General features: G+C 45.8%; 1 protein-coding gene and 1 long non-coding RNA gene across 13 annotated transcripts; one reads left to right on the top strand and one right to left on the bottom strand.

The window, feature by feature from the left end:
- Positions 1–121: 121 nt before the first annotated feature.
- PPP1R15B (protein phosphatase 1 regulatory subunit 15B) lies at positions 122–27010 on the bottom strand. Of its 11 annotated transcripts, none has more exons than XR_006706975.1 (5): positions 22774–27010; positions 12312–12374; positions 9213–10294; positions 6865–6933; positions 122–207 (listed from the first exon to the last, which is right to left on the bottom strand). XR_006706975.1 is itself a non-coding variant. In XM_045456335.1 (4 exons), exons 1-3 carry the CDS (start codon positions 24691–24693, stop codon positions 6911–6913), a joined length of 1419 nt encoding a protein of 472 aa, XP_045312291.1. In that variant the 5' UTR covers positions 24694–27010; the 3' UTR covers positions 122–207; positions 6865–6910. The 11 variants fall into 11 exon arrangements, 5 of the variants coding, with proteins under 5 accessions (XP_045312291.1, XP_045312292.1, XP_045312290.1 ...); XR_006706977.1 differs by having other exon boundaries at positions 9630–10294; XR_006706980.1 differs by having other exon boundaries at positions 23361–27010.
- Positions 1678–9293, top strand: LOC123586834. 2 transcript variants are annotated; one of them, XR_006706983.1, is made up of 3 exons: positions 1678–1775; positions 3124–3241; positions 9143–9293. It is a non-coding gene; the product is annotated as an uncharacterized LOC123586834 (long non-coding RNA). The 2 variants fall into 2 exon arrangements; XR_006706984.1 differs by lacking the exon at positions 9143–9293 and adding an exon at positions 4054–4160.
- Positions 27011–27026: the final 16 nt, after the last annotated feature.

Here is a 27026-nt window from a genome sequence, read left to right as displayed (position 1 = left end):
CAGAGCCCGATGTGGGCACTTGAAATTACAAACTGTGAGATCATGGCCTGAGCCGAAACCAAGAGTCGGATGCTTAACCGACTGAGCCTCCCAAGTGCCTCAGTGAAATTTACTTTTTTTAAAGGACCCAGAATTCTCTTTTTCTCTTGGATTTGAAGCTGGCAATTGTCGTTGGGAGCTCCTGGGATCTTCGGGTGGGAGAGGCCGCTGAAAGGGAAACCAATACAGGAAAAAGTGGAACCAGAGATAAGGAGAGCCCGGGTCCTCCTTATATCCCATGAGCCCTCGGACCCAGCTCACCAGAGGACACGCTACCTCTGGGATTTCAACCTGTAGGTGCCCTTATTTGCTTCAGCCAGTTTGAATTGGGTTTCTGCCCCTAACAACCAAAAAGTCCTGACAAATACAAAGGTCACAGTGTCTTGTCTTTCTTTTCCTTTGGTGTAAACAATGTGGTTTTTTGGGGGGAAAGCCAATGAGATAACCACCTGCATTTTTTGTGATGCCAAGAACGAGAACGCTTCTCTTTCAAGAAAACCACAATTTTAGATCAAGAAAAGATCTGAGTGATCATCTCATCCGAAGCCTGCATTTTCCTCTTGGAGGACACAGGGAAACTCAGGAAGAACCCAGAATTGTGGCAATTCCACAGTAGAATTCCACAACTCGGGTCTCCTGGAAACCCAATCTGCAGCAGAAAGCTAGATTTCAAGACATTTACTTTATCGTGTAAACGTATTTGGCCAAGAGACTTACATAGTCACAAGAAGATTATAACAGATTCCTCTGCTCTATAAAGAATAACGACGATGGTAGTCTTTATTGAATGCTGGTATTTAATAGTTATGTTCGCCTCTAAATGAGGTGGAGAGCCAGTGGAGGGTTCCCTGTAGGGTGCCATGATCTTCACGGTTTAATGTTTGGGTTTTTTTAATTTGTTTTTTATTTTGTTCTATTTTAGAGAGATTGAGCATGCGAACCGGGAGAGGGACGGAGGGAGAGAGAGAAAGAATCCTAAGCAGGCTCCGCGCTGAGCTCGATCCCAACGCAGGGCTCGATCCCATGACCCTAGAATCACGACCTGAGCCAAAATCAAGAGTCAGACGCTTGACTGACTGAGCCACCCAGGTGCCCCCTTCCTGGCTTAACATTTTCTCGAGGATCATTCTGGCTGCTGTTTGGACAGGGTAGAAGCAGAGTCCAGCTAGGAGACTACTGCAAGATACAGGGATGGCTTGGTTCACGGCGCTGGGGGTAGAAACGGTGAGAAATGGTGACTTTTTCTGGGTATCTGTTGAAGGAAGAGCTGACAGATTTGCTGGTAGATTCGACTGTAACTGGGCTGTGAGGGGAAGGGAGGAGTCAGGATGACTCCGAGGTATTTGGGCTGAGCAGCTGGAGGACTGAGTTGCCATAGACTGAGACAAGAGCAGGCTGCAGGAGAGACAGGTGTGGCAGGGGAGAGTGGGGAGACGCAGGTTCGCTTCCAAGCATGTTACGCTGGAGATGCCTAGGAGATACCCAAGTAGAGATGCCAAGGAGATGACTGGCCATACAAGGTGAGAGTCTGTCTCAGGAGTAGAGATACACATGTGGTGTTGCCCAGTGATTGGATGGTGGGAAAGCCACAAGGCTGGTTGAGGTCACAAAGGGAGTGAGTGTGGGGAGGGAGGAGGCGGGAGATCAGGGGCCGAGAACCGGGCACTCCGACTCTGAAAGGTCAAGTTAGTGAGAAGGAATCCACAAAGGAAACTGGAAAACACGAGGCTAGTGAGGTAGGAGGACAAGAGGGAGCGGTGTCCTGAAGGGAAAAGCCTTGAGCGCAGTCACGTCCCTCATAAGGAGAAGGAATGTGCGGATGCTGCTAGCGTTCTAGAAGGGCTGAGGTTCGGGTGGGTTCTGCCTGAGCAGGAAGCGACTTGCACTCCTGCGCGAAAGGGTGGGGAGACAGCTCGGGTTATTTTTAAGTTGGTCTGACAACGGGCCTGGGGAAGATGATCGTTTGGCTAATGAGCCCTTGCCCGCTGGTGAGAAGTTCGCCTGAAATGTGCCCCCCTCAGCTCCCATCTCCAAGGCGCCGCTCTGGCTTCTCCTGGGAAGGACGCCAGCCCAAGATGGCTGGCTGATCTCTCCTGCCAGGGCCGCGTCGTGGCGAGGAGCACTGGCACTGGCAGCTCCCCAGAGAGGGGAGGGGAGGAACGAAAGCGTCAGGCCTCCGCTCCGGGCAAGGAGATGTGGGCTGGGTGGAGCCGGGAGGACCGGCCCCCGGAGTCAACCTGCTGAGGTTTCCTCTCCGGGTCCCTTCTTGAATCCGCGGTTCAGGCAATGCTCTTGTCACGCCCCCTTTAAATGTCTGACCGGGGGTTTTTCTAGAAAATGGCAGCTGGTGCTGACTTGGGCATTTCCTGGAACTAACACAGCACTTTGGCTCAGTTTAGCTCAATAAATGCATAAGGCACCATTATGCGCCTATCTCTATGTGAAAATGGCCCCAGCCTTCAGCCAACCGGTTTCTTCCCCTCCGGGCCCTGCCACCCCCCACTGTGCTGGTCTACACTCATCAGAGACTTTGGCTCCTGGCTTAGCACCTTCCTCGCCATGCCTTGGCTCCCTCTCATTCGGGGTGATTTCAGTACTAATGTGAGTGAACTGACCAATGTCCTAACCCCACAATACCTTACTGTTCTCACCTCCGGGAACACTCCCCTCCATGCCGTTAAATGATTCATACCCAAGACCATGCCTTAACCTTTCCGACCGCCCAGATTCACTCCAACTTGGAAAACATGAACTCCAACATCCCACTTTCTGATCACAGTTTGGGTCCTCCTAACACCCTCGTTCCTCTTTTCTCCCTTCCCACCTGTTCCTGGCTTTCCTACAGGACCTCTGGGCTTCTCAGATTTCCTCCAGATCTGTCAGTGAAAGCCTCACGTCACTTCCTGCGCCATTCAGCCCAAACTCACGGCCTCTCACAACATCCCCCACTAGCCAAAACCCTTATCCGTTTGTCCTCAGCCGTATACACACTGCAAAACTACCCTCCGGATCAATCTGTCCACCTTTTCTGCTCCCGTGCCCAGAAAAGCTACAATATCCCCACTCTCCCTCCTTCCACTTCAGGTTGCTTAAAGAAGTGATGTCTGAGCTCAGAGTGCCTGATTCTTTGCCTCCCAGTTACACACAGGCTGGTGTCTGTCCCCACAGCTCCTTGAAAACGGCTGAAACTATTCTGGCAAAGGTAAGCACTTACTTCCAGGTCGCTAAGCCCAACAGGTGCTTCTTGGCCCTGCCTCCTCCCTGCCCTGGGGACCCCTGTCTGCTTCTCTACTCTGTGCCCCAGCCATCCTGAACCCCCTACAATGGCCTGTACCTTTGTGCCCTAGCCTCCTCGGCCTGGGGAACCCTTCTCTGCCTTTTCAGTCTCCTTCAAGGTGCAGCCCAGGGAGGAACTGTCTACACTTGCCTGACATCCTGTGCTTATCACTATTTTAGTACTCATCCCTGTACAGGAATGGACTTTCCTGTCACCCCACAAGACTGGAACTCCTTGGGAGCAGGGACTGCCTTTTTTGGGCGTGTATTTATTTATTTTGAAAGAGACAGACAGAGAGAGTGTATGCACTGTATGTTTGCAGAGAGAGGGAGAGAGAAAATCTCAAGCAGGCTCCACGCTGTCAGCACAGAGCCCAACTCAGGGCTCAGTCCCGCAAACCGTGAGATCATGATCTGAGCCGAAATCAAGAGTTGGATGCTTAGCCCACTGAGCCACCCAGGTGCCCCCCCTTTTTTTTTAAAGTTTTTATTTTAATCACCCTGTGTTCATCAAGACAAGTCCACTCCTTAATTCCTATCACCTGTTTCACTTATCCACCCCCCCTCCATCTCCCCTCTGGTAACCATCAATTTGTTCTCTATAGCTCTCTATTGTCTGTTTCTTGGTTAATCTCTCTTTTATTTTCAGGGACTGTATTTTAAATCTGCTTTTTTGTCTTCATTTTTCCCAGTAGCATTTGGCCACTCCCACCTTCAGGAAGCTCTTTTTTTCTCTAGGCCTGCACGACACCCCATTCTCCTGGGTTTCCTCCCACTTCAATGGCTATTCCTTCTTAGTATCTTGGGTAACTGCTTCTCCTCTGCTGAACGTCAGAATGTTGAGAGAATCCAAACTTCACCCTCGACCTGGATCTCCCCCTGGGCCATCTCCCCCATTGTGTTAAATTCCATCTACGGGCTGCTGGCTTCCAGATTTTTATCTGAATCTGACCTCTCCCTTGGGCTTCAGATGCATATATCCCATTGCCTAATCACTCACAGGGATGTTTAATAAATATCTCAAACCTGGGGCGCCTGGGTGGCGCAGTCGGTTAAGCGTCCGACTTCAGCCAGGTCACGATCTCGTGGTCCGTGAGTTCAAGCCCCGCGTCGGGCTCTGGGCTGATGGCTCAGAGCCTGGAGCCTGTTTCCGATTCTGTGTCTCCCTCTCTCTCTGCCCCTCCCCCGTTCATGCTGTGTCTCTCTCTGTCCCAAAAATAAATAAACGTTGAAAATAAATAAATAAATAAATAAATAAATAAATAAATAAATAAATATCTCAAACTTAATGTGGTCAAAACAGGACTCTTGATTTCCAGCTCCAGATTTGTTCTCCCCAAGTACTCTTTATCTTAGTATGTGGCACATTTAGTAATCACCGCATTGCTTGGCCCAAAAGCCTAGGACTAGGGTGACCACTTGTCCTGGTTTGCCCGGGGCCGGTCCTCATTTTAGCCCTGAAAACCCTGTCCCAGGAAACTCCTCAGTCTCAAGTGAGCCGGGATATTTGGTCCTCTCACTTGGGAATCACCCAAGATCTCCTTCTTTTCTCCGCATTCTACATCCAATCAACTGGATCTCCATCCAGATATACCCTCTTTCCACCTCCACTGCCACCTCGTCCAAGCCTCCATCATGTCCCACACAGACCATCCCAATAGCCTCTCCATCTGGTGTCCCTCCTCCCTTGCTTGGCCCGCTGCGTTTTTCACACAGTAGCCAGAGGATCTTTCCAAAGAGAAAAACACACCACTAAGGGCTTGAATACCTACTAGTTCAAGCACTCCAACTACACTTAGAACAAATCCAAATTTCCTTCCTGTAGGCTCTGCATGATCTGGCCCTCGCCTCTCATCCACTGGCATTTCCTAATTCACTCCCTTCTTCCCATCCCTCCCTTCCCCCCATCACCTTATGACTCACTCCTTCCTACCATTCAGGTATGAGGCCAAAGTTACCCTCATGACTGTATCCAGAGTCATTCCCCAAGTTTCTCCCTATCGGATCTCTTTCTCTTCCATTATCTTCAAGGCATAGCTCACCACCTGACGTTACCTTGTTCATTTTTTTGTTTGTGTATCAACTCCCCCATCTAAGATGTAAGCTTGAGAGCAGAGCCCTTGCCAGCGTTGTTCACATCCCTGTTCTCAGCACTTGGCTCGGCACACAGCAAGTGCTCAGTAAATCTTTCCTAAATAAATGAATATTCAGCTGAGTACAGGGTCTCTCACTGTGGTCATAAAAGATATTGAATGAACAAATTAATGAGAGTCAAGCAAGCTCTAGGCTAAGCTCTGGGCCCACCTTCATAACTAAGCTATGGTGCTTTAGGAGTTTATGACTTACTAAGAGAAAGATATGTAAATCAAATTTTAAACTAAATAGTCATAACAATTATGAATATGCTGGGGAGTAAGAAATGTCATAACTGGGTGCCTGGGTGCCTCAGTTGGTTAAGCGTCCAACTTCGGCTCAGGTCACGATCTTGCAGTTTGTGCGTTCGAGCCCCATGTCGGGCTCTGTGCTGGCAGCTCGGAGCCTGGAACCTGCTTCCGATTCTGTGTCTCCCCTTCTCTCTCTGCCCCTTCCCTGCTCACACTCTGTCTCTCTTTCTCTCAAAAGTAAACATTTAAAAAAAAAATGTCATAACCTTTTCCTTTTTTTTTTAAGTTTATTTATTTACCTTTGGGGGAGGGGCAGAGAGAGAGGGAGTGATAGAATCCCAAGCAGGCTCCACACTGTCAGCACAGAGCCCGATGTGGGGCTTGAACTCACGAACCAGTGAGATCATGACCTAGGCCGAAACCAAGAGTCGGACGCTCAACTGACTGAGCCACCCAGGTGCGCCCCCCCTTTTATTTATTTTTTTATTTTTTAATGTTTATTTATTTTTGAGACAGAGAGAGACAGAGCATGAATGGGGGAGGGGCAGAGAGAGAGGGAGACACAGAATCCGAAGCAGACTCCAGGCTCTGAGCCATCAGCACAGAGCCCGACGCGGGGCTCGAACTCATGGACCGTGAGATCATGACCTGAGCCGAAGTCGGACACTTAACCGACTGAGCCACCCAGGCGCCCCCCCCCCTTTTATTTTTAACTAAGCTTTATGCTTCACATGGGGCTTGAACACAATCCATCTACCAATGACCCATGAAGTAATCCAAAAGAACCAGTTTGGCCATGTCACCGCCTTTATGTAGCATGAAACAGACCAAATCTCTTAGCATGGGCTTCAAAATACTCTACCATTTAGAGTAACAACTTTATTCTCCGCTACATTTTCCATCCCATAGAACCCATACCCAACTTGCCTGACCTATTAGCCGTTCCCCAACATGTTTCTATATTCTTCCATTTTCACATTTTCTCTAAAGCTGTTTTTCCTACTTGAAATATCCTTTGCTTCCTTACCCATTAACTGCCCCCTTTCCCCAACATTTACCCAATTAAGAGTACTTATTTTTTCCAAGTCTAGCTCTATTTCCATCTCATCTATGAAGACTGCCTGAGAGGAATGAGGCAGGGACTCAGGAAGCAGACTGGGTTTACCTGCCCATTTTTTGCCATTCTTCCTAGTTGTGTCATCTTGGGTAGGTCATGATGCTTTGGGTCCTTCATCTGTAAATTGGGAGATAGATAAAATACATCACATAATTTATAGCAGAAAGAAGGAAATGGATTACAAATCAGAAATTACTGGACCAGAGGGGCACCTGGGTGGCTCAGTCCGTTGAGCAACCAACTCCTGGTTTCAGCTCAGGTCATGATCCCAGCGTCGTGGGATTGAGCCCCATTTCGGGCTTTGTGCTGACAACACAGAGCCTGCTTGGATTCTCTGTCTTCCTCTCTCTCTCTGCCCTTCCCCTGCTCGTGCTCTCTCTCTCTTAAAAATAAATAAATATTTTAAAAAGTTTTAAAGTAATAATGGAAGGTATAGGTCTTTAAAATATATATATGTGACTTCGCATTAGGGAAAGATTTTTGAGAAATGGCACAAAAAGCATGGACCATGGAAGAAAAAATGGATAAATTGGACTTCTACAAAATTTTAAAATTTGCTCTTAAATGACATGATTAACAAAATGAGGGGTGCCTGGGTGGCTCAGTCAGTTAAGCATCCGACTTCAGCTCAGGCCATCATCTCGCAGTCCATGAGTTCAAGCCCCACGTCAGGCTCTGTGCTGACAGCTCAGAGCCTGGAGCCTGTTTTAGATTCTGTGTCTCCCTCTCTCTCTGCCCCTGCCCCACTTGCACTCTGTCTCTGTCTCTGTCTCTCTCTGTCAAAAATAAATAAACGTGAAAAAAAATGAAAAGGTCAGCCATAGACTGGGAGAAAATATTGGTAAAACATATACATGGTAAGGGATTTATATCTAAGTCCCAAATACACACACACACACACACACACACACACACACAATCTTGGTTAAAAACAGACCAAAGATCTGAACACATACTTCACCAAGGAAGATATTTGCTGTTTCAAATAGACTTATGAAAAGATGTGCCATAACATTAAACATCAACAACATGCAAATTTATACCAGAATAAGATACCACTGCAAATCCATTAGAAGAGCTAAACTTAAAAAGACTTACAATATCAAGCAGGGGTAAGGACATGGAAACATTGGATCTCTCATACGTTGCTGCCAAGTGGTACAGCCACTTTGGAAAACTGGAAGTTGTTTCCTTATAAAATTAAACATATACTTACCATATGATCTGGCAATCTCACTCCTAAACTTATCCAAAAGGAATGGAAATGTATGGCCACAGAAACACTTTTATACACATGTTCACAGCAGCTTTATTCATTTATGCAGCATTTATGCAGCTATTTATTCAATAGCCACAAATTGTAGACAAACCACCTGTCCCTCTACTAGTGATTGAATAAATAAATTGTGGTGTAATCGTACAAGTAATACTACTCAGCAACTGAAAGGGTGGACAACTGATATACCCAAGAGCATAAATGAATTTCAAAAGTATTACACTCGATTAAACAAGTCAGACACAAAGGGTACATACTGTATGTAAGATACAATTTTTGTGAAACTCTAGAAAAGGTAAAATAGTGATAAAAAGCAGGTCACTGGGGACGCCGGGGTGGCTCAGTTGGTTGGGCATCCAACGCTTGATTTCAGCTCAGGTCGTGATCTCGTGGTTCATGGGTTCGAGCCCCGCGCCGGGCTCTGCACTGAAAGCGTGGAGCCTGCTTGGGATTCTCTCTCTTCCCCCCTCTCTGCCATTCCCATGTGCTCTCGCTCTCAAAATAAATAAACAAAGCAAGAAAAAAAGAAAACAAGGCAGATCACTGGCTGCCAAAAGCTGGAGGTTGGTTGAATACGAAATAGTATGCGGGAGGGGCACCTGGCTGACCCAATCAGTACAGCATGCAACTCCCGATCTCAGAGTCTTGAGTTCAAGCCCCACGTTGTGTGTGGACCTCACTTTAAAAAAAAAAAAAAGAGAGCATGGGGGAGCTTTTTGGGGTAGTGGAAATGCTCTTTATCCACCTAACGAGGAAGTGCCTTTCATAACACCAAACCTCATGCTCTCACTTGAAAGAATCACCTGATTTAAAACTGTAGGTGTAAATTCACCACTAGTAATACTAGCTTCTCAAGAACACCGCAATTACTATAAATAAGCATAATGTGTACGTGGAAGACAGACTTTCCACACATTTAATTGCTTTTCTGAAACACACGAGTCAATAAATTCCTGAACTGTGCGTGTTGGTGGGGGAGCCGGTCCACTGGGAGGAGGCGGCCATGGAAATTATCACTTGAGTTGACGAAAAGTATGTTGTGCCCCTAAGACATCCGGGTTACTATGCTGCACCCCTGGAGGTAGACCGGGACCAGCCCGTGGAGCCAATACCAACTTACCAAAGAGCGGTCCTGGATGTCCACCTGGCCTTGGCTACTAGCGTTACGAGGGAATCGGGCAACAGCAGCCCGAAACCCCAGCCCAGCGGTTCTTGAGGATCCTTTCCACCTTCCGAGCTGGTCTCGTGTACAGCTCTGTGATCAGACACAGTGATTCTCCATGCCTCGAGCAATGTGCCACCCTCTCTCCTGTCACTGAGGATGACTGCCCTGGTTCACCAGCACGCAGTAGAAAGCAGAATGCTAAGCAAATAGTTGAGTGAGATGAAGCCCTGGACTGGAAGAACCCTAACCCGGAAAGTCCAGCCAAGATCCGACATCATCGGCCTCTTAGATTCCACCTCCAGTCTCCTAAATTAGCCTCTCTCTGTGGAGCTCAGGAAGAATCGATTCACTTGTTCGCGTTCAAATACAAACCTTGGTACTCCCACAGGGAACAGCCTCCACTTCCGGGCACTCACCACCAAAAGGTGGAGTCACAATGGGCAGGCCTGGACCGGGCAGGGCAGTTCTCCCGCTCGGTTACACACCGCGGGAATGGCCTCCAAGGGAGCAGTAGTACATTGGTAACAGCAGGGATCCACCAGGCACTCTGAGATGGTGAGGAGCGCCATCTAGTGGAATCAACGGAGCATCTCTAGAAACCCCCAGCCGCAAAGGAAGAGAACAGATAACCCTGGCGCCGCAATACAGGCTGTTAATTCTGGAAAAGAAAAGGACTCGGCCGATGTGCTCACATGTGAAAGTCAGCAGTTGACATGCACCGTATTAAGGACACTCGAATGAACTGATGTCGTATCCCCAGCCAGGTTGACGTTTGCGCTTCCATTCCACAAAGTTAAGAGCGTCCGGCGGCTTCCCTGGGAGGACCTTTCAGTTCCGCGATTCGACCTCATCTATGATCGGGGCACATTTGTTTGTAATCAGACCTGGCTGCGTCGATGAGACCTCAGCGAACGCTCTGTGAGAGGTGACTTTACCAAAGTGATTAACCTGGAGCACCTGACTGGCTCGGCTGGAAGAGCGCGCGACTCTTGACCTCGGGGTTGTGAGTTTGAGCCCCACGTTGGGTGTAGAGATTACTAAACACACACACACACACACACACACGCAAACAAAGGAAAGAAAAGAAAAACGTGATTAACTCATTCAAGAGATTATAAATAAATAAATAAATAAATAAATAAATAAATAAATAAATAAATGAAAGTGATTTACTCATTCAAATCTTTGTTCAATATCTATATGCTAGTCACAGTTCCAGGCCAGCGAGGGTGGCAAAAGACAAGAAACAAGTGAAAATGTTAACAAGATGAGGTCAGAATGAACATAGTTTTTTTAAAAAGGTGAAGTGAGGAATGGGGCACCTGGGTGGTTCCGTCAGTTAAGCGTCCGACTTCGGCTCAGGTCATGATCTCACCGTTCGTGAGTTTGAGCCCCACGTCCGGCTCTGTGCTGACAGCTCAGAGCCTGGAGCCTGCTTCAGATTCTGTGTCTCCCTCTCTCTCTGCCCCTCTCCTGCTCAGGCTGTCTCTCTCTCTCTCTCTCTTAAAAATGAACAAACATTGAAAAAATAAATAAAAAGGTGAAGTGAGGGAAAGGGCAGGTTGTGGATAGGGCAGTGAAGAGTCTCTTGGAGGTACTTTTGAGATGAAGGACTCATCTTCTCATGGGGAAACATTTTTAAAGACAACCATCCCAGAATATATATGCAGATGCGTTTTCAAAACTGTTTTGGGCCTGACTCCTCTCTGGTTTTTGCCTTCTGAGCCAATGCATGAACTCCACCAAGAAAAGCATGCTGGGGCACCCGGGTTAAGCATCTGACTCTTGGTTTTGGATCAGGTCATGATCTTGCGGTATCGTGGGTTCAGGCCTTGTGGAGGGCTCTGCGCTGAGAGTGCTTGGGATTCTCTCTCTCCCTCTCACTCTTTATCCTTCCCCCACTCGCGCTGTCTCTCTCTCTCTCTCAAAATAAATAAGTTTTTAAAAATTAAAAAAGGAAAAGAAAAGCATGCTTGGGGGCACCTGGCTATCTCAGTCGGTACAGCATGAGACTCTTCATCCCAAGGTTGTAAGTTCAAGCCTCATGTTGGGGGTAGATATTACTTAAAATCCTAGGGGCACCCGGGTGGCTCAGTCAGTTGAGTGTCTGACTCTTGATCTCGGCTCAGTCACGATCTCACAGTTCGTGAGTTTGAGCCCCACATCAGCTTTACTCTCACCTCTCTTTTTGACCCTGAACATCTTTGGGATATTTATGAAAATTAACCCAGGGGTGCCTGGGTGGCTCAGTCGGTTGGGCGGCCGACTTCGGCTCAGGTCATGATCTCACGGTCTGTGAGTTCAAGCCCCGCGTCGGGCTCTGTGCTGACAGCTCAGAGCCTGGAGCCTGTTTCAGATTCTGTGTCTCCCTCTCTCTGACCCTCTCCTGTTCATGATCTGTCTCTCCCTGTCTCAAAAATAAATAAAAAATGTTTAAAAAAAGAAAAAAAAGAAAAAAAAAAGAAAATTAACCCAGTCTTTTTTTTTCCAATTATTTATTTTTGAGAAAGACGGAAAGAGAGAGGGGGGGCACAAGCAGGGGAGGGGCAGAGAGAGAGGGAGAGAGAATACCAAGCAGGTTCCACACTGCGCTAACCCCAACCCTAACCCTAACCCTAACTCACAAACTGTAAGATCATGACCTGAGCCAAAATCAGGAGTCAGACACTTAACTGACTGAGCCACCCAGGTGCCCCATCTCAGTGCATTTATGTTTTTAATGTTTATTTATTTTGAGAGAGAGAGAGTAAGCAGGGGAGGGGCAGAGAGAGAGGGAGAGAGAATCCCAAGCAGGTTCCACACTGTCAGTGCAGAGCCCAGTGGGAGGCTCGAACCCACAAACCAGATCATGACCTGAGCCAAAATCTGAGAGTCCGACAATTCACTGACTGAACCCCCCCCCCAGGCACCCCCAAAATTAATCCAGTCTTAAACCACATATATGGTAACCTATTATTTTGGTGGGAAAGTATGCAGCAAGCTCTGGAGAGAGTTAAGGCCCCTGTGAGCTCCTTTCTTCCTCTTGGGTAGACGGTGTCTTTAATGAGCACACACCTCTGGCAAACTGTGCTGTTCTTTTGCTGCGGAGGTCCTCATCCTTGTCTTCTAGGGAAGGATCTGCAAGAACAATAGGGAACAGATGGAGGAAAGGGTAAAAGATGAAAAGAACAAAACTTGCTAAATCACTCCCAAGTTCGTCCCTTGTAGTTCAGGTTTCTAGACCGTATGTCCTCATCAGATCCCTGGGGTATCTTCCCGATGGGTCAAGCAACCCGCTTTCTATACACCTAGCTTCCTCTGTCTTCCCTGGTGAGATTACAGAGCCGGCCAACGGTAAAACAGGGATGCAACTCAAATTATTACATAGTAACGCATACCCCTACCGACCCCCTGTATTCTCCATTCCATGTGTAAAATGGTTTCTTTAAATTCCCTGATGGCAAATTTGTCACTAAAACCTATTAATTGGAAGCAATATAAGTCTTGCTTAGTGAATCCTCAAAGTGAGCGAGGTTAAAAGGGATTGATTTATCCAATTTATTACCCCTATTGCTCTAGATATTGATATCACGCTACCTTTGTACTTTAAAGTCATAACTGACCGACACGAACAGTCTCTCTGGAGCAAATCCAGGGAGCAAAAGACTAATGTTTTGTATTGACCACAAAGCATTCAATGAAGTCCATAAGGAAAAGATCCTAATGACCAACACAGAAAGATTCCAAAAAAACTAACATTCGTGTTATAATCAGTTAAATGAAGAAATATCAAAACCTCCTTATACATACAAAAGAAATGAAGTCTCTCAACTCAAAGGGTACCCTGGGCAGCATACTTATTTTTTAGAATGTACTAAGAGTTCTTTTATATATCTCTATATTAGATACTTTTATAACATGTGTTTTGTTGAGAAAAAAAGACAAACAAGATATTTCCACTGTTTTTTTTTTTTTTTTTTTTTTAAAGAGAGAGAACGGGAGAGGGACAGAGGGAGAGAGAGAATCCCAAGCAGGCTCCATGCTCACTCAGTGCAGAGCACAACACAGGGCTTGATCCCAAGACTCTGGGATCATGACCTGAGCCAAAATCAAGAGTTGGCAGCTCAACCGACTGAGCCCCCCAGAAACCCTCCATTTATTTTTAAAGGTACACAGAAGGGGGCGCCTGGCTGGCTCAGTGCGGAGAGCATGCGACACTTGATCTCAGGTTTGTGAGTTTGGGCCCCGTGTTGAGTGTAGAGATTAAAAATAAAATCTTTGGGGCGCCTGGGTGGCGCAGTCGGTTAAGCGTCCGACTTCAGCCAGGTCACGATCTCGCGGTCCGGGAGTTCGAGCCCCGCGTCGGGCTCTGGGCTGATGGCTCAGAGCCTGGAGCCTGTTTCCGATTCTGTGTCTCCCTCTCTCTCTGCCCCTCCCCCGTTCATGCTCTGTCTCTCTCTGTCCCAAAAAAAAAAATAAATAAATAAACGTTGGAAAAAAAAAAATTAAAAAAATAAAATAAAATAAAATAAAATAAAATCTTTAGGGGCACCTGGGTGGCTCGGTCGCTTAAGCGTCCGACTTCGCTCAGGTCACGATCTCACAGTCCGTGAGTTCAAGCCCCGCGTCAGGCTCTGGGCTGACAGCTCAGAGCCTGGAGCTTGTTTCAGATTCTGTGTCTCCCTCTCTCTGACCCTCCCCCGTTCGTGCTCTCTCTCTGTCTCAAAAATAAATAAACGTTAAAAAAAATAATAAAAGTAAGATCTTTAAAAAATAAAAGATAAAAATAAAAGGTACACAGAGAATCCAAAGAAGTCTCCAGATGAGACCACCAAATTCCTAAATCTGTAACCAGCAAAATATGAGGTCAGTAATTAAATATTTGCCTTAAACTTTCTAGTAAAGTAGAAAAAAAAAAAAACCAGCACAATTTCTCCATGATATCAGGAGTCATAGCAATAAATCTGGTTTGATGTGAATATGGCTATTTCCATAAAACTTCCAGGAAGAGAGAGCCAAAAATGCTTCAATTAATCCCAAGATGGTATAAAGTATAACCTGGGGCAACCAATTCAATTTGTACTAAATACTGATTGCTTGCAACTGTTTTTTCCTCCCGGTTCAGAACTATATCTTTAATAAATTTTCTTCATCAGCTAGGAAGATCCAAATACCCAAATTAAGAATGCTATTATGCCTTAATTCATTAATAGGCTTGTTATAACCCAAATGCTGTCTTTTTTTCAGGGTAAGAAGTCTGATTTTTCTGATGCTGCCGTCACATTTACGCAACATTGTAAATGGGAGAATGTCATGATTTACAGTATCATGGTTCTCATTAATAATAATGCACAAACTAAAGAAACATTAAGATTTCCCTGCTACTTAACTGGCGCAGCCACTCTGGAAAACAATATGGGAGTTCCTCAAAAAGTTAAAAAACAGAACTGGGCGGGGGCATCTGGGTGGTTCAGTCGATGAAGTGTCTGAGTCTCGATTTCAGCTCAGATCATGATCTCACGATTCATGAGTCTGAGCCCCACATCGGGCTTTGCACTGACAGTGTGGAGGCTGCTTGGGATTCTCTTCCTCTCTCTCTGCCCGGGCCGCCCCCCATCTCTCACAAAAAATAACCTAATTTAAAAAATCAAAAAATAGAACTATCCTGGGGTGCCTGGGTAGCTCAGTAGGTTGAGCATCCGACTTCAGCTCATGATCTCACAGTTCATGAGTTCAAGCCCCACGTGAGGCTCTGTGCTGACAGCTTGGAGCCTGGAGCCGGCTTATGATTCTGTCTCCCTCTCTCCCTCTGCCCCTCCCCCACTTGCTCTCTCTCAAAAATAAATATTAAATAAAATAGAACTACCCCACAACCCAGCAGTTGCACTACTATGTATTTATCCAGAGGATACAAACATGATGATTTGAAGGGGCACGTGCCCTGATGTTCATAGTAGCGTTATCAACAATAGCCAAACTATGGAAAGAGCCCACGTCCATTGGCTGATGAATGGATAAAGAGGTGGCACATATATATATATACACACACACACAATGGGATATTACTCAGTCATAAAAAGAAATGAAACCTGGCCATTTGCAATGATGTGGATGGAGCTAGTGTGTTATGCTAAGTGAAGTCAGTCAGAGAAAGACAAATACCATGGTTTCCACTCATATGTGGAAATAAGACAGAGACAGAAGCAAACCATAAGACTCTTCACTATAGAGAAGACTCTTCACTCTTCACTCTAGAGAACAAACTGAGGGTTGCTGGAGGGGAGATGGATGGGGGGGGTGGGCTAAATGGGTGAGGGGTATTAAGGAGGACACTTGTGGGGTGCCTGGGTGGCTCAGACGGTTGAGCATTGGGCTTTGGCTCAGGTCACGATCCCACAGTTTGTGGGTTTGAGCCCCGTGATGGGCTCTGTGCTGACAGCTCAGAGCCTGGAGCCTGCGTCGGATTCTGTGTCTGCCTCTCTCTCTGCCCCTCCCCTGCTCGCACTCTGTCTCTGTGTCTCAAAAATAAATAAATGTAAAAAAAAAAAAAAAAAAAAAGACACTTGTGATGAGCACTGGGTGTATGTCAGTGATGAATCACTGGGTTCTACTCCTGAAACCAATACTATACTGTGTTAACTTGAATTTAAACTTAAAAAAAAAAAAAAAAAAATTTCCCTGTACCTAAGAGAAACACTATGCTAAGCCGAGCATGTGAATTTGACTGCTTCTGTGAAATACCCCATTTTACTGTTTTCTTTGCAGAAGTGGATGCCTGGGCCAATTTTGGAATCAAATCCCCAGTCTCTAAGAAGGGCACTTCATACTCTAAGAACCAAATTCCCCTATTAAAACTTGGTTTGCAATCCTACTCATCCCCTTAAAATTCCTCCCCTTCAACAAGCTGAGGTGCAATTTACATGTCACATAACCTTTTTAAAGTACAGAAATTTGTCCAGCCCCTCTAAGTTTATAGTGCTTTCACACAAGTACCTGAAAATTCTGCTAAGTCCAAAGCTAATGTAAAATACTAGGAAACATACAATATCAACTTGAACCAAAATATCATGTAACATCTAATAATTGCAAATATATTTATTACAATTTACGGATTAGTTAAAGTTATATACACAAATATAATTTTAGCTATAAAATCCCAACAAACTGGTTACATTTAAATCACTGCATCTGTAGAAGCCAATTTAGAGTCTCCTCGTCCCCTAAATTCACCTTCCTTAAATTATAAAAAAATAAAATCTGACAGTTTTGATTTCAAGTTAAAGATGAAGAGGCGCTGTTATCACATTTCAAACACTCAGAAAAGGAAATTTTACCTGTCTGTACAAAGCCTTTCACATGCTACATTGATACTTAAAGCACCATTGCAAGACTTTAAACGTGCACAATGTTCAGTGACAGCTTCCAGGTTTGACTTTGTTCTAACAACTAGGATTGGGATGAAATGACCAGAAGTGTTTTCTCCTTCAGCCCCACTTAAAAGTAGCCCCTTCTGTCCTTTTCATCACTGTCTGATCGCTTCTTTTAAAGGAGGGTGGTAAGTGGGAGAACTCTTCCCCCAGCTTTTACTCATTGGGTAGTGAGGTCGGAATCCCCAGGGAACAAGGTTCCAAAATCCAATACGTGTCAAGCTATGCCATTGTTTTCACATAAGCCAGAGGTGCAAGATTTCAGGCGGAGCCTGTGAAATAACCAGTAAGCTGCAGGCTGGTTTTAAAAGAACGCCTAGACGCTTTCCATAAGCTTTGTTCAAGGCAAATGGTGCCTTCTTTCCATCTGACACAGCGGTGCTTGAAACCAGCCTGTTTCCACTGCGCTCCAGCAGGACTCTGCAAGTGCAGCCCCTACAATGGCCTCAAGTGGAGGCGCACAGCGCCCGGGGGGTAAGGGCTCTGCAAAACTGGGACCGGCTTTGATGATGGCGTACTCGCCGTGTATTCACCTGTGAGTATGTATGTTATCACTGGAGGCAATGCTTAGAGCAGACTGGATGGAAGTAATGACCAGGTAGATTATAAACTGAGGTAGTAACTCTGCCAGCACTTCTGATGAAAAATTTGTTTCCACACTGAAACAAGTTGAAACTGAAGAGGTCACCTGTTCTACTCATGTGTTCCATCACCTGCGACAGGAGGCACGTGGGGTAAAGAGGGACCAATAGGAGGAGATCAACGTTACCTCGGCCTAACAGATGTGCACCATGAAGAGCTAACCAAGCAAACCAAGGACAATCAGTCACTGCAAAAACTTCAATTCAAAAGTGAACTTTGGGCTAAAAATATTAAGACTTTCGAGTCAAGTCTATAGTACCATCCTGGAAGTACAGGCCTTGTCTTGCTTCTCTCAGTAACAGAACACAATAAACTTGGATATTGACTGAAGTCTGTATTTTATGTTGCAAACTGGAAAATTCAGAACTGCCCATTTCCAAGTTTACAGTGTCCCCCTGACAGGTTTTAAAAGTGACGGTGCTGAGACGTGAGATTAATAACACTGGTTTTCTGTTGAGAGCATACACAACAGAACCAAATTGCTCTGAGAGGTCTCCTAGTTCCTTCCTAGGACAATTGTTGGCTTTTCAATTTAAAAAATAAATGCCTATGATGCAATCATTGCTTTCCAGAGTCTTTTACAACAATTTCTACCTGTTGCAACATGCAAAGAACCATTGAATTGGGAACGACAGTAACGTGTACAGAACCCTCTCCGAGACGGTTTGCACAGAAGTTAAACGTGTTAGACATTACAATTTGGCAGAAAGATGCAATTTTCCCAAACACCAGAAGAGTCCTACACATGGAAGTTTTGTGGCGGTTCCTGAAAGTGTCTTAGGTAGAACTTCACCTAGAAACAATGACCCACCACACAACTTTCAACCAGAGTCATTTTTAGTAGAGGGAAAAAAAGTTGACACAAGATAATTTAAGCTGGTAGCATACACAAGATTATTTTCTCAGCTTTTAAGTTAGAAGGGCCACATCACTGAGATAAAAATAGAGAGAGAGAACATAAAAGCCTCTTAATTTTAGAATGTCAGGGAGGAAGAGCCCAGCGTTTTCAGACAGGTAAACATAATTTAAATTAGAATGGAAAATGGGCTTTGCACCCTATAAATATTGTTTCCCAAGAAAATAAGTTTTGGAAATGCAAAATTACACCTTAAACGGTCCCCTATTTCACTTTGGCAAGCACAGAACATTCAAAAACACATCCAACTAAGTCAAAAAAGGGAGGATTAGAAACCACATCATCTCATCCTTCATTACCAGGGCTCGGCTTCAAACCTGGACATTTCTGAGTGGGATTGGTTGCAAAAAAAAAAAAAAAAAGAAATTAGACTAGGTCACTGGGTCCAAGTTGCATATCCTCTAAAAAAAAAGGACAGCTGCCAAATTTTGTTTTTAAAAGAAACCTCTCAAATAAGAGGTAGTGTATGCTCGAGTTAGAGGCTGTCAAACCATCTTAACATTGCTCGAAAGCAGTAAGTCCTTTGAAGCATGTTTCCTGGAGTCTATTGAACATTCTTTCTCTGTGCTCAACTGTCAAGCAATATCCAATAGCATCTTCTGTTTCTTGAATTCGTTTCTGGAACCTGCACCCATCCCGTGCAAATTCTTCCCATGGTCCTTTGCGGTCCTCATCACCACTTATATAATACTCAGTAACTTCTTCAAGGAAGGTTACCTATAAAGACAAAGACTATTTTTAATCGTGCTCTAGGATCTTACAATCATTGAGGTAATTAACCAAACCTTTATGCTACTAATTCTTTCAGAATATCAAACAACCCAGTACCTCAGAGGAATATTTGGTTTCAACTGTAACAGAAGTTTAAAAGAAAAAGAAGAAAGCAGCAGTAGTTCTGACTGATTAGATGGCATCTCAATAAATAGTGAGCAAATGGCCATTTGCACCTACATGGATGGAACTGGAGGGTATTATGCTAAGCGATATTAGTCAGAATCATACGACTTCACTCATAGGAGGAATTTAAGAGACAAAACAGATGAACGTAAGGGAAGGGAAGCAAAAATCACATACAAACAGCGAGGGGGATGAAACAGAAGAGACTCTTAAAAATGGAGAACAAACCCAGGGTTACTGGAGGGGTGGCTGGAGGGGGGATGGGCTAAATGGGGAAGGGGCATTATGGAATCTACTCCTGAAATCATTGTTGCACTACATGCTAACTTGGATGTAAATTTAAAAATTAATCAATTAATTAATTTTTTTTTTTTTTAAGTGAGCAAATGCCATCTTAATTTCCTTCACACATACACATACATTCCTGCCCCCATCTGTCATCGTGTTGTTCTACCTCTCTCCTCTTGGTTTTGGTGTTAAGAAAATGAATCCAGATGGGGAACTGTAAGTCTCCTGATGTTATCCTTGTGTGTTTTTTTTTCTTCCAATCCTTAGGGAAGTACAGTTCTGTGACACTTTTCTTCCAAAATGACAAATGTTTCCCCCAGAACTTTTCAGAAATATTTGAAACAGTTATTCGTCAACGTCAGTCGATGCTTTTCTTAAGGCACCAAAAGCTTTAACAAGACCTTCACTATTTCTATTCTTTTTCCTTTTAAATAAAATTTCACTTTTTCGGTGCTTTCCAACTTTTGCATCATGAACATGTAGTGTTACTCTTATACTATTACTTTTGTAATCACACTATTAAAAAGGTTACTTAGTCAACAAAATACAGCAAAATTAACATTTTAAGGCTATGTTGCTAAGAGACTTTGTGGTTGAGATAAAAACCCTTTTCATTCCTCCTTAATATGCTATCATTACATACACATGAAATTGTAAATATTATAGTATACATGATTTCACGTAGTGAGTGACAGTCCCTTTTTAACCCCTACTTAATTTCTAATATAGAAGTTTCTTTCGGACGGAGCGAAGCACAAAAGTAAATACTTGCTCTAAAATATGTTCAATAGTTACATCAGCTAATCCCACCGTGGCCTACTCCTTTCTCCTTTCCTTCCCTTTACATCAGGCCAAGGAATGCCCTCGAGGACAATTAGCAAGCATGTAACATCTTACTAGATATTGCATTCTAGAGTTACTCACTCATGGTGTCACTAAATAATAACAACAACATGGATAGAGTGTTTACCATATGCCAAGCTCCCTTCAGAGCACTTCACAATTTCTACCTCATTTAATCCTCATAGGACATGTACGATTATCATCTCCATTGTATAGAGAAGGAAAGAAAGGCAGGGAGGTTAATGGGCTTGTTTCAAATGATACAGCTTCCAGGAGGTGTAGCAAACAGACTGCAAACCGAGTGCGGCCCCACAATCTGCACTGTTAGTGCCGTGGCACAGGCGTTTCAAACTCCCACAGCTCAATGTTTCATTTTAAGAATTAAGCACTATCAGGGGCGCCTGGGTGGCTCAGTCGGTTAAGCGTCCGACTTCAGCCCGGGTCGTGATCTCGCGGTGAGTTCGAGCCCCGCGTCGGGCTCTGTGCTGACAGCTCAGAGCCTGGAGCCTGCTTCGGATTCTGTGTCTCCCTCTCTTTCTGCCCCTCCCCTACTCATGCTCTGTCTCTCCCTGTCTCAGAAATAAATAAACGTTAAAAAAAATAAAAAAAAAAAAAAAAAAAAAGAATTAGGCACTATCCACAATTCCCGTATACCTGAAGAATGTCAAGTACTAAAAGGCTGCCCGAATAATTTTACTGTTTTAGACATAATCCTTTATAAATGTTGCTTCCACTTCATAGTCAGTAGTCTCCCAGCGACTTGACTCATCTCATTTTTACTCAATGAGTAAGCGAAAATGAGGCATGAGACTGGCCTGAGGTCCCTGAACTGTACAGCTACCATTTAAAGGCAAGGGGATGAATTAGGAGTGTTATTTACTCATCTCATTTAAATCATGCAATAACTCATACGATAGATGCAATTATTACTCCCATCAGATAAATGAGTCAATCAAGGCCATGAGAGGTCAAGTTACTTTGCAGGTCTGGCTGTCTTCCCAAATCTCTTGGCCCTAACAGCTCAGCAGGAGGGAACACAAGTCTCCAGATACCAAATGTGCATTCCGCTGCCCCACTTTGCTTTTTGATCTAGTCACGAAATAGGGCATTTTGTCAGGGGCCCATTAAAAATATAGAGAAAAGATCTTTTAGGACGACATTTACAGAAGAGTGAACGAATTTTTTAACATGACTTATTCTACTTCTACAGGCGAGACATACGTTATCACCATTTAGAGAAATTTTCTACCCAGGAAGAGTTTCAAAAGATTAATTCAGCTGGCTATTTGGAGCCAATAGATTATGGCACTGTCCGCTTGAAACTCTGATGCGGCAGAACCAGAGGGCAGCAATAATTTCCCCTTCTTTCTCTTTCCAAATAAGTGTACAGGAAACTAAAGAAACTTTCCCTCTACAATAAAAGACACCCTGTGTGCTTAGAGGGATTCCTCTCCAATTAATAACTTTAGCTGAATAAACAATAGAGGGAAAATACAAAGCAATTCAAAGGGCTTCCCAAAATAAGATTAACTTGACAATGTGTTAAAAGAATAAAATGTTCCATGAAGTTTTTGAGACTAGTTTAGGAAGCAACTACTCAAGTTAAGCCTAGTAAGTGACCATCATTGTTACAAATGATTATTAACCAGTAACTGGCCAATGAGAACTAATAACTAATAACTAATTGCACTCTTAGGAAAAGGCAATACTATCTCCTGGATTTTGGGTTTTTTACTGTCAAAGTCACGTACATGTCAAAAAGTCTTTCATATTGAAACTAGAATTTTCTTTCATGGCAAACAACCAGACAAATCTGGCCTGCTACTTGGTACCATCATCCCTCTGGGTCCTAATGGACAGTAATGAAGACACTGTTATCCCGTAAATAAAATATTAAGGTCTGCAAATGACGTACCACATTTAAAAACTCTATGGCTATAACAGGACCTGACCAACCTCCCGAAAAATTTAAATTGTGTATACACACAAGGTTTAATTTTTCTGTTCCGTAAAAAAGAGTGGAAAGTTGAAGTTTGCATGCAAACAGCCCAGAGCTACAAACCCAAATGAAAAGGGCACTTTCCGGGGCGCCTGGGTGGCTCAGTCGGTTAAGCATCTTACTTCGGCTCAGGTCATGATCTCACACTCCGTGAGATTGAGCCCCACGTCGGGCTCTGTGCTGACAGCTCAGAGCCTCGAGCCTGCTTTGGATTCTGTGTCTCCCTCTCTCTGACCCTCCCTCATTCATGCTCTTTCTCTGTCTCAAAAATAAATAACCATTAACAACAACAAAAAAAAAGGGCACTTTCCTGCTAACGTCTATACCCCAGTGTCTTCCATTCTACAAGAGGGAAGAAGGGGGGGTGGAGGTGGGAGGGTGTCATTTCTTAATCCGAGTATATAAGCTTAGAGTCCTTCTGCGCAAAAAATATGCACAACCTTGCCTCCAGAAAAGTCATCCTATTGTATTTAACCGCATCAAAACAGTACAAATTAACAGGCACATTAGAAGAAAGACACAAACCTTTTTCCTCTTGATACGCGTGTGTCTTTGTCCAGAAAGAACCCCACCCTGTCCCAAGTCTGGACCTTCGGTTTCTCGGCTCCCTAGCAGGTGCACCTCACAAGAAAGTAAGGTGTGATACTCCGAAATGGCCGCAGCGGGCTCAGACGGCCTCTCTGGGTCGCAACAGCCTTTCCAAATTTTCCCTGATGTTTGAAAAGGAGCCTTAAAATTTAAAAGGTTGTAGGGGTCATCGGAATTACAGAAAGAATTCCACAGTTTGAGATTCTCTGCTTCATCTGCACTAGATTCCCAGTCCTCTTCCTCCCCAGAATTCTGGTCAGGAGACTCGGGAAGGCTTCCGGTCTGGGGAGAATTCTCTAGATCAGACTTGTCAGACAAATCCTTCTCGGAGTCAGAAGGGGCTCCAGGAACAATTCTGGCAGCAGTCTGAATTGTTGCCGTAAAGTTTTGGGGATTATACGGATCTACGCTATAGAAAGAGTTCCAAAGCTGAAGCCCTTCAGAGTCTTGTTCAAGGTCTGATTCTGAGAATGAGCTATCACTATCAAAACCATCATCCTCAGCCTCCTCATCCCAACCCTCACCTTCGGAATCAGAACTTGTTTCCGGGTCACTGGATGCGCCTCCCAAAATGTAATCTATCAACCTGTTGCTACAGGCCGGTCTCGAGGATAAGGGAATGTCATCCTCTAGGTCTGAGGAGTCAACTACACTTATTTGGTCCTCGCCAGGCTCCTTTTCCACTGGTACCTCACGAGATGGACAGCCTTCTGAAGGCCCCGGTTTCTCCACAGCAAGCGGGTCCTCTGTGGTCACCAACGCGACTTCCTCCTCGGTTCCCGGTTTCTGGGTGGTTCCTGGAACGGCTCCAGCAGAGGGAACACACTGTGTCGGACTGTCTCCGCCGGGTTGCGGATCCATCCGGAGCAAGCTGTGCTCCTCCTCCAGACTGTGGTAGCCATGATCTTGGTCTGGGCTGGGTAACGCTTGCCCCTTGCTGGCCTGCTGGAGGAATTCCAGCCGTTTCATGCGAAGATGGTGGATTTCGGGCAGACCCTCTCTAGAAAGGGGCGGACATCCCCGCCATGAAGCGCAAGTGATCTCTGCCTTCAGTGGCTGGGGAGGGTCATGGGCCTCAGTCACACAGCTGCTCTCGGGGCTGAGGGTCTGGACATCAACTAGCTCGCCACTTCCCACGCCGCTCTGATAGCCGAGCCCCACCCGGGGCAGGGAGTCCAGATAGGAGGGGTTCAACAAATAGGAGACCACGCTGAAACTGCTTAAACGCTTAACGTTTGGAGGCCCGGAGGGCAAAGAGCCAAGTTCCCGGTCCGAGCAAAGATGGCCTTGAAGGCCACTCGGCAACAGCTCCACTCCCCACAGCTGGTGCTCTAACAGAAAAGCGTGTGCCGCGGGGTCCAGGGCTCCAGCCTTGGCTTTGAGTTCCGATGTTAGATCTAAAGACGAGCACTGCCAGTGGATCCCCTCCTCCAGCCAATGGAGGGGGCTGGCACCAGAGTCGTCCGAGGGGTCGAGCCGCAGCGAACTCAAAGATTTCTGCGCGGGGGGCGCGGCTGGGTCCTCCCGAGCCTTCAGGGCCCTCAGGGAGCTGGACCCTCCAGCAAAATCTAGCCATCTGGTCGGAACCATCTCTCCGAAAAGCTGGCTCCAAACCAGCAGCTTCTGAAGCAGGCTGGGGAGTGGCGCGAAGAGCTGGGAAAGCAGCTTCACCCAGTAGCTGGTCCGAGGCTGGGGGGAAGCAGCAAGTCTGGGGTCCCCGGAGTGTTCCGGGGCAGGAGGCGAGGGCAACTTGGAAGTGCCGGGCTGCGGGCGCCGAGGGAAGAAGAAGGGCAGCCGGATCCGGGAGCCCGGCCGAGAGGCTGGCCGTGGCCGAGACCCGTCTGCTGCCGGCTCCATCTCCTTGTTCTTGGCAGTCTTCTCAGGGCTGAAGGTCGGACGGGATTCGGAGCGGCCTAAATAGCCTTGGCCGGAGTCGGGGCCCCAGGCCGATCCCCGGGCCAGCAGAAGAACCACAGCGGGAAGCGGCTTCCGCCGCGGGCGGCAGACCACAGTCCGGAACGGCAGGCGCAGGACGTAGCGGCCGAGACGACATTCATCCTGGCGGGAAGAAGGTGTCCTAGTCCGCCCGAGGCCTCTCCACCATAGATAGAGCCCTCCCGCGGCGACGGCAGCGACTGTCCAGAAGAGACGGACCGTTAAAAAGCCCCTCGGCAGCGCGACCCCGGAAGGGCTGGGCAAGAGGACGCGGGTGGAAGCGAAGCCCAAAATGGCCGCGGGGCCAGCGAAGAGCAGGACACCCCCAGGCGAGAGGACGAGACGAAGGAGGGCGGCTGGCTACGCCACCAGCCCCGCGTCGCCCAACGTCACTCGCACAGCCTCGGCGGGCGGGCCTTTCCCCACCCCGGCGTGCGGCCCCTGATTGGTCTCCGGCCGTTCCCTGTCGGCTTCCTTACTCTCGGCGGACCCAGCCCGCCCGCCGGAGGTTGCATCAGCCGGGCCTAGGCTGTACGCGTGCGCACCGGTTCCCCCGTGGTCTCCTAGGAGACCGCCCCGCCCCGGTGCCCCCCAGCCCCACCCAGTCCTTTGGGCGAAAGGGGACTTTGCCAGATAACCCGACAATTCCCGGAAGCCCTCTTAAGGTCCTAATACACACCCAAGTGTGTACACTTACCTTAGGCTTGCATATATCGGGGTTCCTGTATTGAGTGCTAGGTAGATTGTCAGCATGAGATCTTAGTATAATAAGAATTGACAATACTGTGTAAATACACGTCTGGTGTTAAGACACTAATAATTTGGAGTGAATAATGAGTGCAAAATCATAAGGGGAAAATGAGTCATTCTTATGCATTCGTGCCCTTTCGGTTTTCGAGTTTCTAAATCACTACTTAGCTTTGTCTACGACCCAGCTTTCAGTATCTAATCCACATACTTCAATGGGACTGTTCAAAGAACAGCCACTTCCTTCTAGGAATCTAAAAGGTCCTCAGTTTCTATGGTTTACCCCCTTATTATCTTATCCATAGCTCTGGAAATATCTCATTTTCAATCCTAAGAACTTCAGAAAAAAATGTATTAATAATAGGAGGTTAATAATAGAAAATAGATCTAAGCATGAAAATTAAATACTTGAAGCCTCAGTTTCTTGGTTGTCAAGTGAGACTAACAATTCCTCTTTCAACAGGTTGGTGAGAGAATGAAATTCCTAATACAGTGCCTAGCCTAGAGAGAGTAGGGGCATAACCATCAGCTAATACTTGTGATTTAGCAGCTAACAATGGTTTCCCATGGCCTACGCAATCAAGGCTCTGTACAGCCTGTCCTCCCACTATGCTTTGCCAGCCTTCTCTTCAGTAACTTCCGTTCATGCGTGTTAATACTCCAGAACTTTGGACTTGTGGCCTGCCTCTATGCGTGCTGTTTCTCAGCCAAGAAAGCCCTCTTCCTCCCCCTTATATAAGTACTCATGCTTCAAGGTCCAACTCAAACATCAACCCCTTCTTGAAATCTTTGTTGACCTTCCCGGTCAGAACAATATTATTACACACTACTTGAACACTTCACATGCTACACTACATACACCTATAAATGTTCTTTCCTGCTGGTTTCAGCTCCTTGAGGGCGATTTCCCAATACCTAGCCCCGTGGTTCCTAAAATATGATCTGGGCACCCACGGGGATCCCATTTTCAGACCCTTTCAGGGGGCCCTCAAGGCCAAAATAATGTTCATAATAATATGCAGCTGTTATTTTCCTTTTTAACTCTCATTTTTTTCATGAGTGTATGTTGGACATGTATCTTCTAGAAAATACATGATAAGTGATCTGGCAACCCGTGGAATGCAACAACAGATAGGAGATTCGAGTTATCTTCTATCAAGCCAGATATTAACAACATTTGGGGAAAAAAAGTAAAACAATGTCCCTCTTCTTGCTACATTTTGTTTTGAAAAATAATTTTTCGGGGCGCCTGAGTGGCTCAGTCGGTTAAGCGGCCGACTTCGGCTCAGGTCGTGATCTCGCGGTCTGTGAGTTCGAGCCCCGCGTCGGGCTCTGTGCTGACAGCTCAGAGCCTGAAGCCTGTTTCGGATTCTGTGTCTCCCTCTCTCTGACCCTCCCCTGTTCATGCTCTGTCTCTCTCTGTCTCAAAAATAAATAAACATTAAAAAAAAATTTTAAAAAAAGAAAAATAATTTTTCATTAAAAGTGTTACGTTGACATGTAGTGGG

This window comes from Leopardus geoffroyi, chromosome C3 (assembly GCF_018350155.1).
Source record: "Leopardus geoffroyi isolate Oge1 chromosome C3, O.geoffroyi_Oge1_pat1.0, whole genome shotgun sequence".
NCBI classification, from domain to species: domain Eukaryota; kingdom Metazoa; phylum Chordata; class Mammalia; order Carnivora; family Felidae; genus Leopardus; species Leopardus geoffroyi.
Note: the sequence above shows the minus strand (reverse complement) of the source record. Positions and strands in the feature narration are given on the sequence as shown.

What these genes read in the sequence shown, in the direction of transcription:
- PPP1R15B (XM_045456332.1), bottom strand. Translation starts at nt 24,693, where the DNA reads ATGGAGCCGGCAGCAGACGGGTCTCGGCCACGGCCAGCCTCTCGGCCG. An exon ending in CGCGTATCAAGAGGAAAAAG is followed by an intron (nt 18,939 to 22,773) that starts GTTTGTGTCTTT and finishes TTGTCTTTATAG; the next exon opens with GTAACCTTCCTTGAAGAAGT.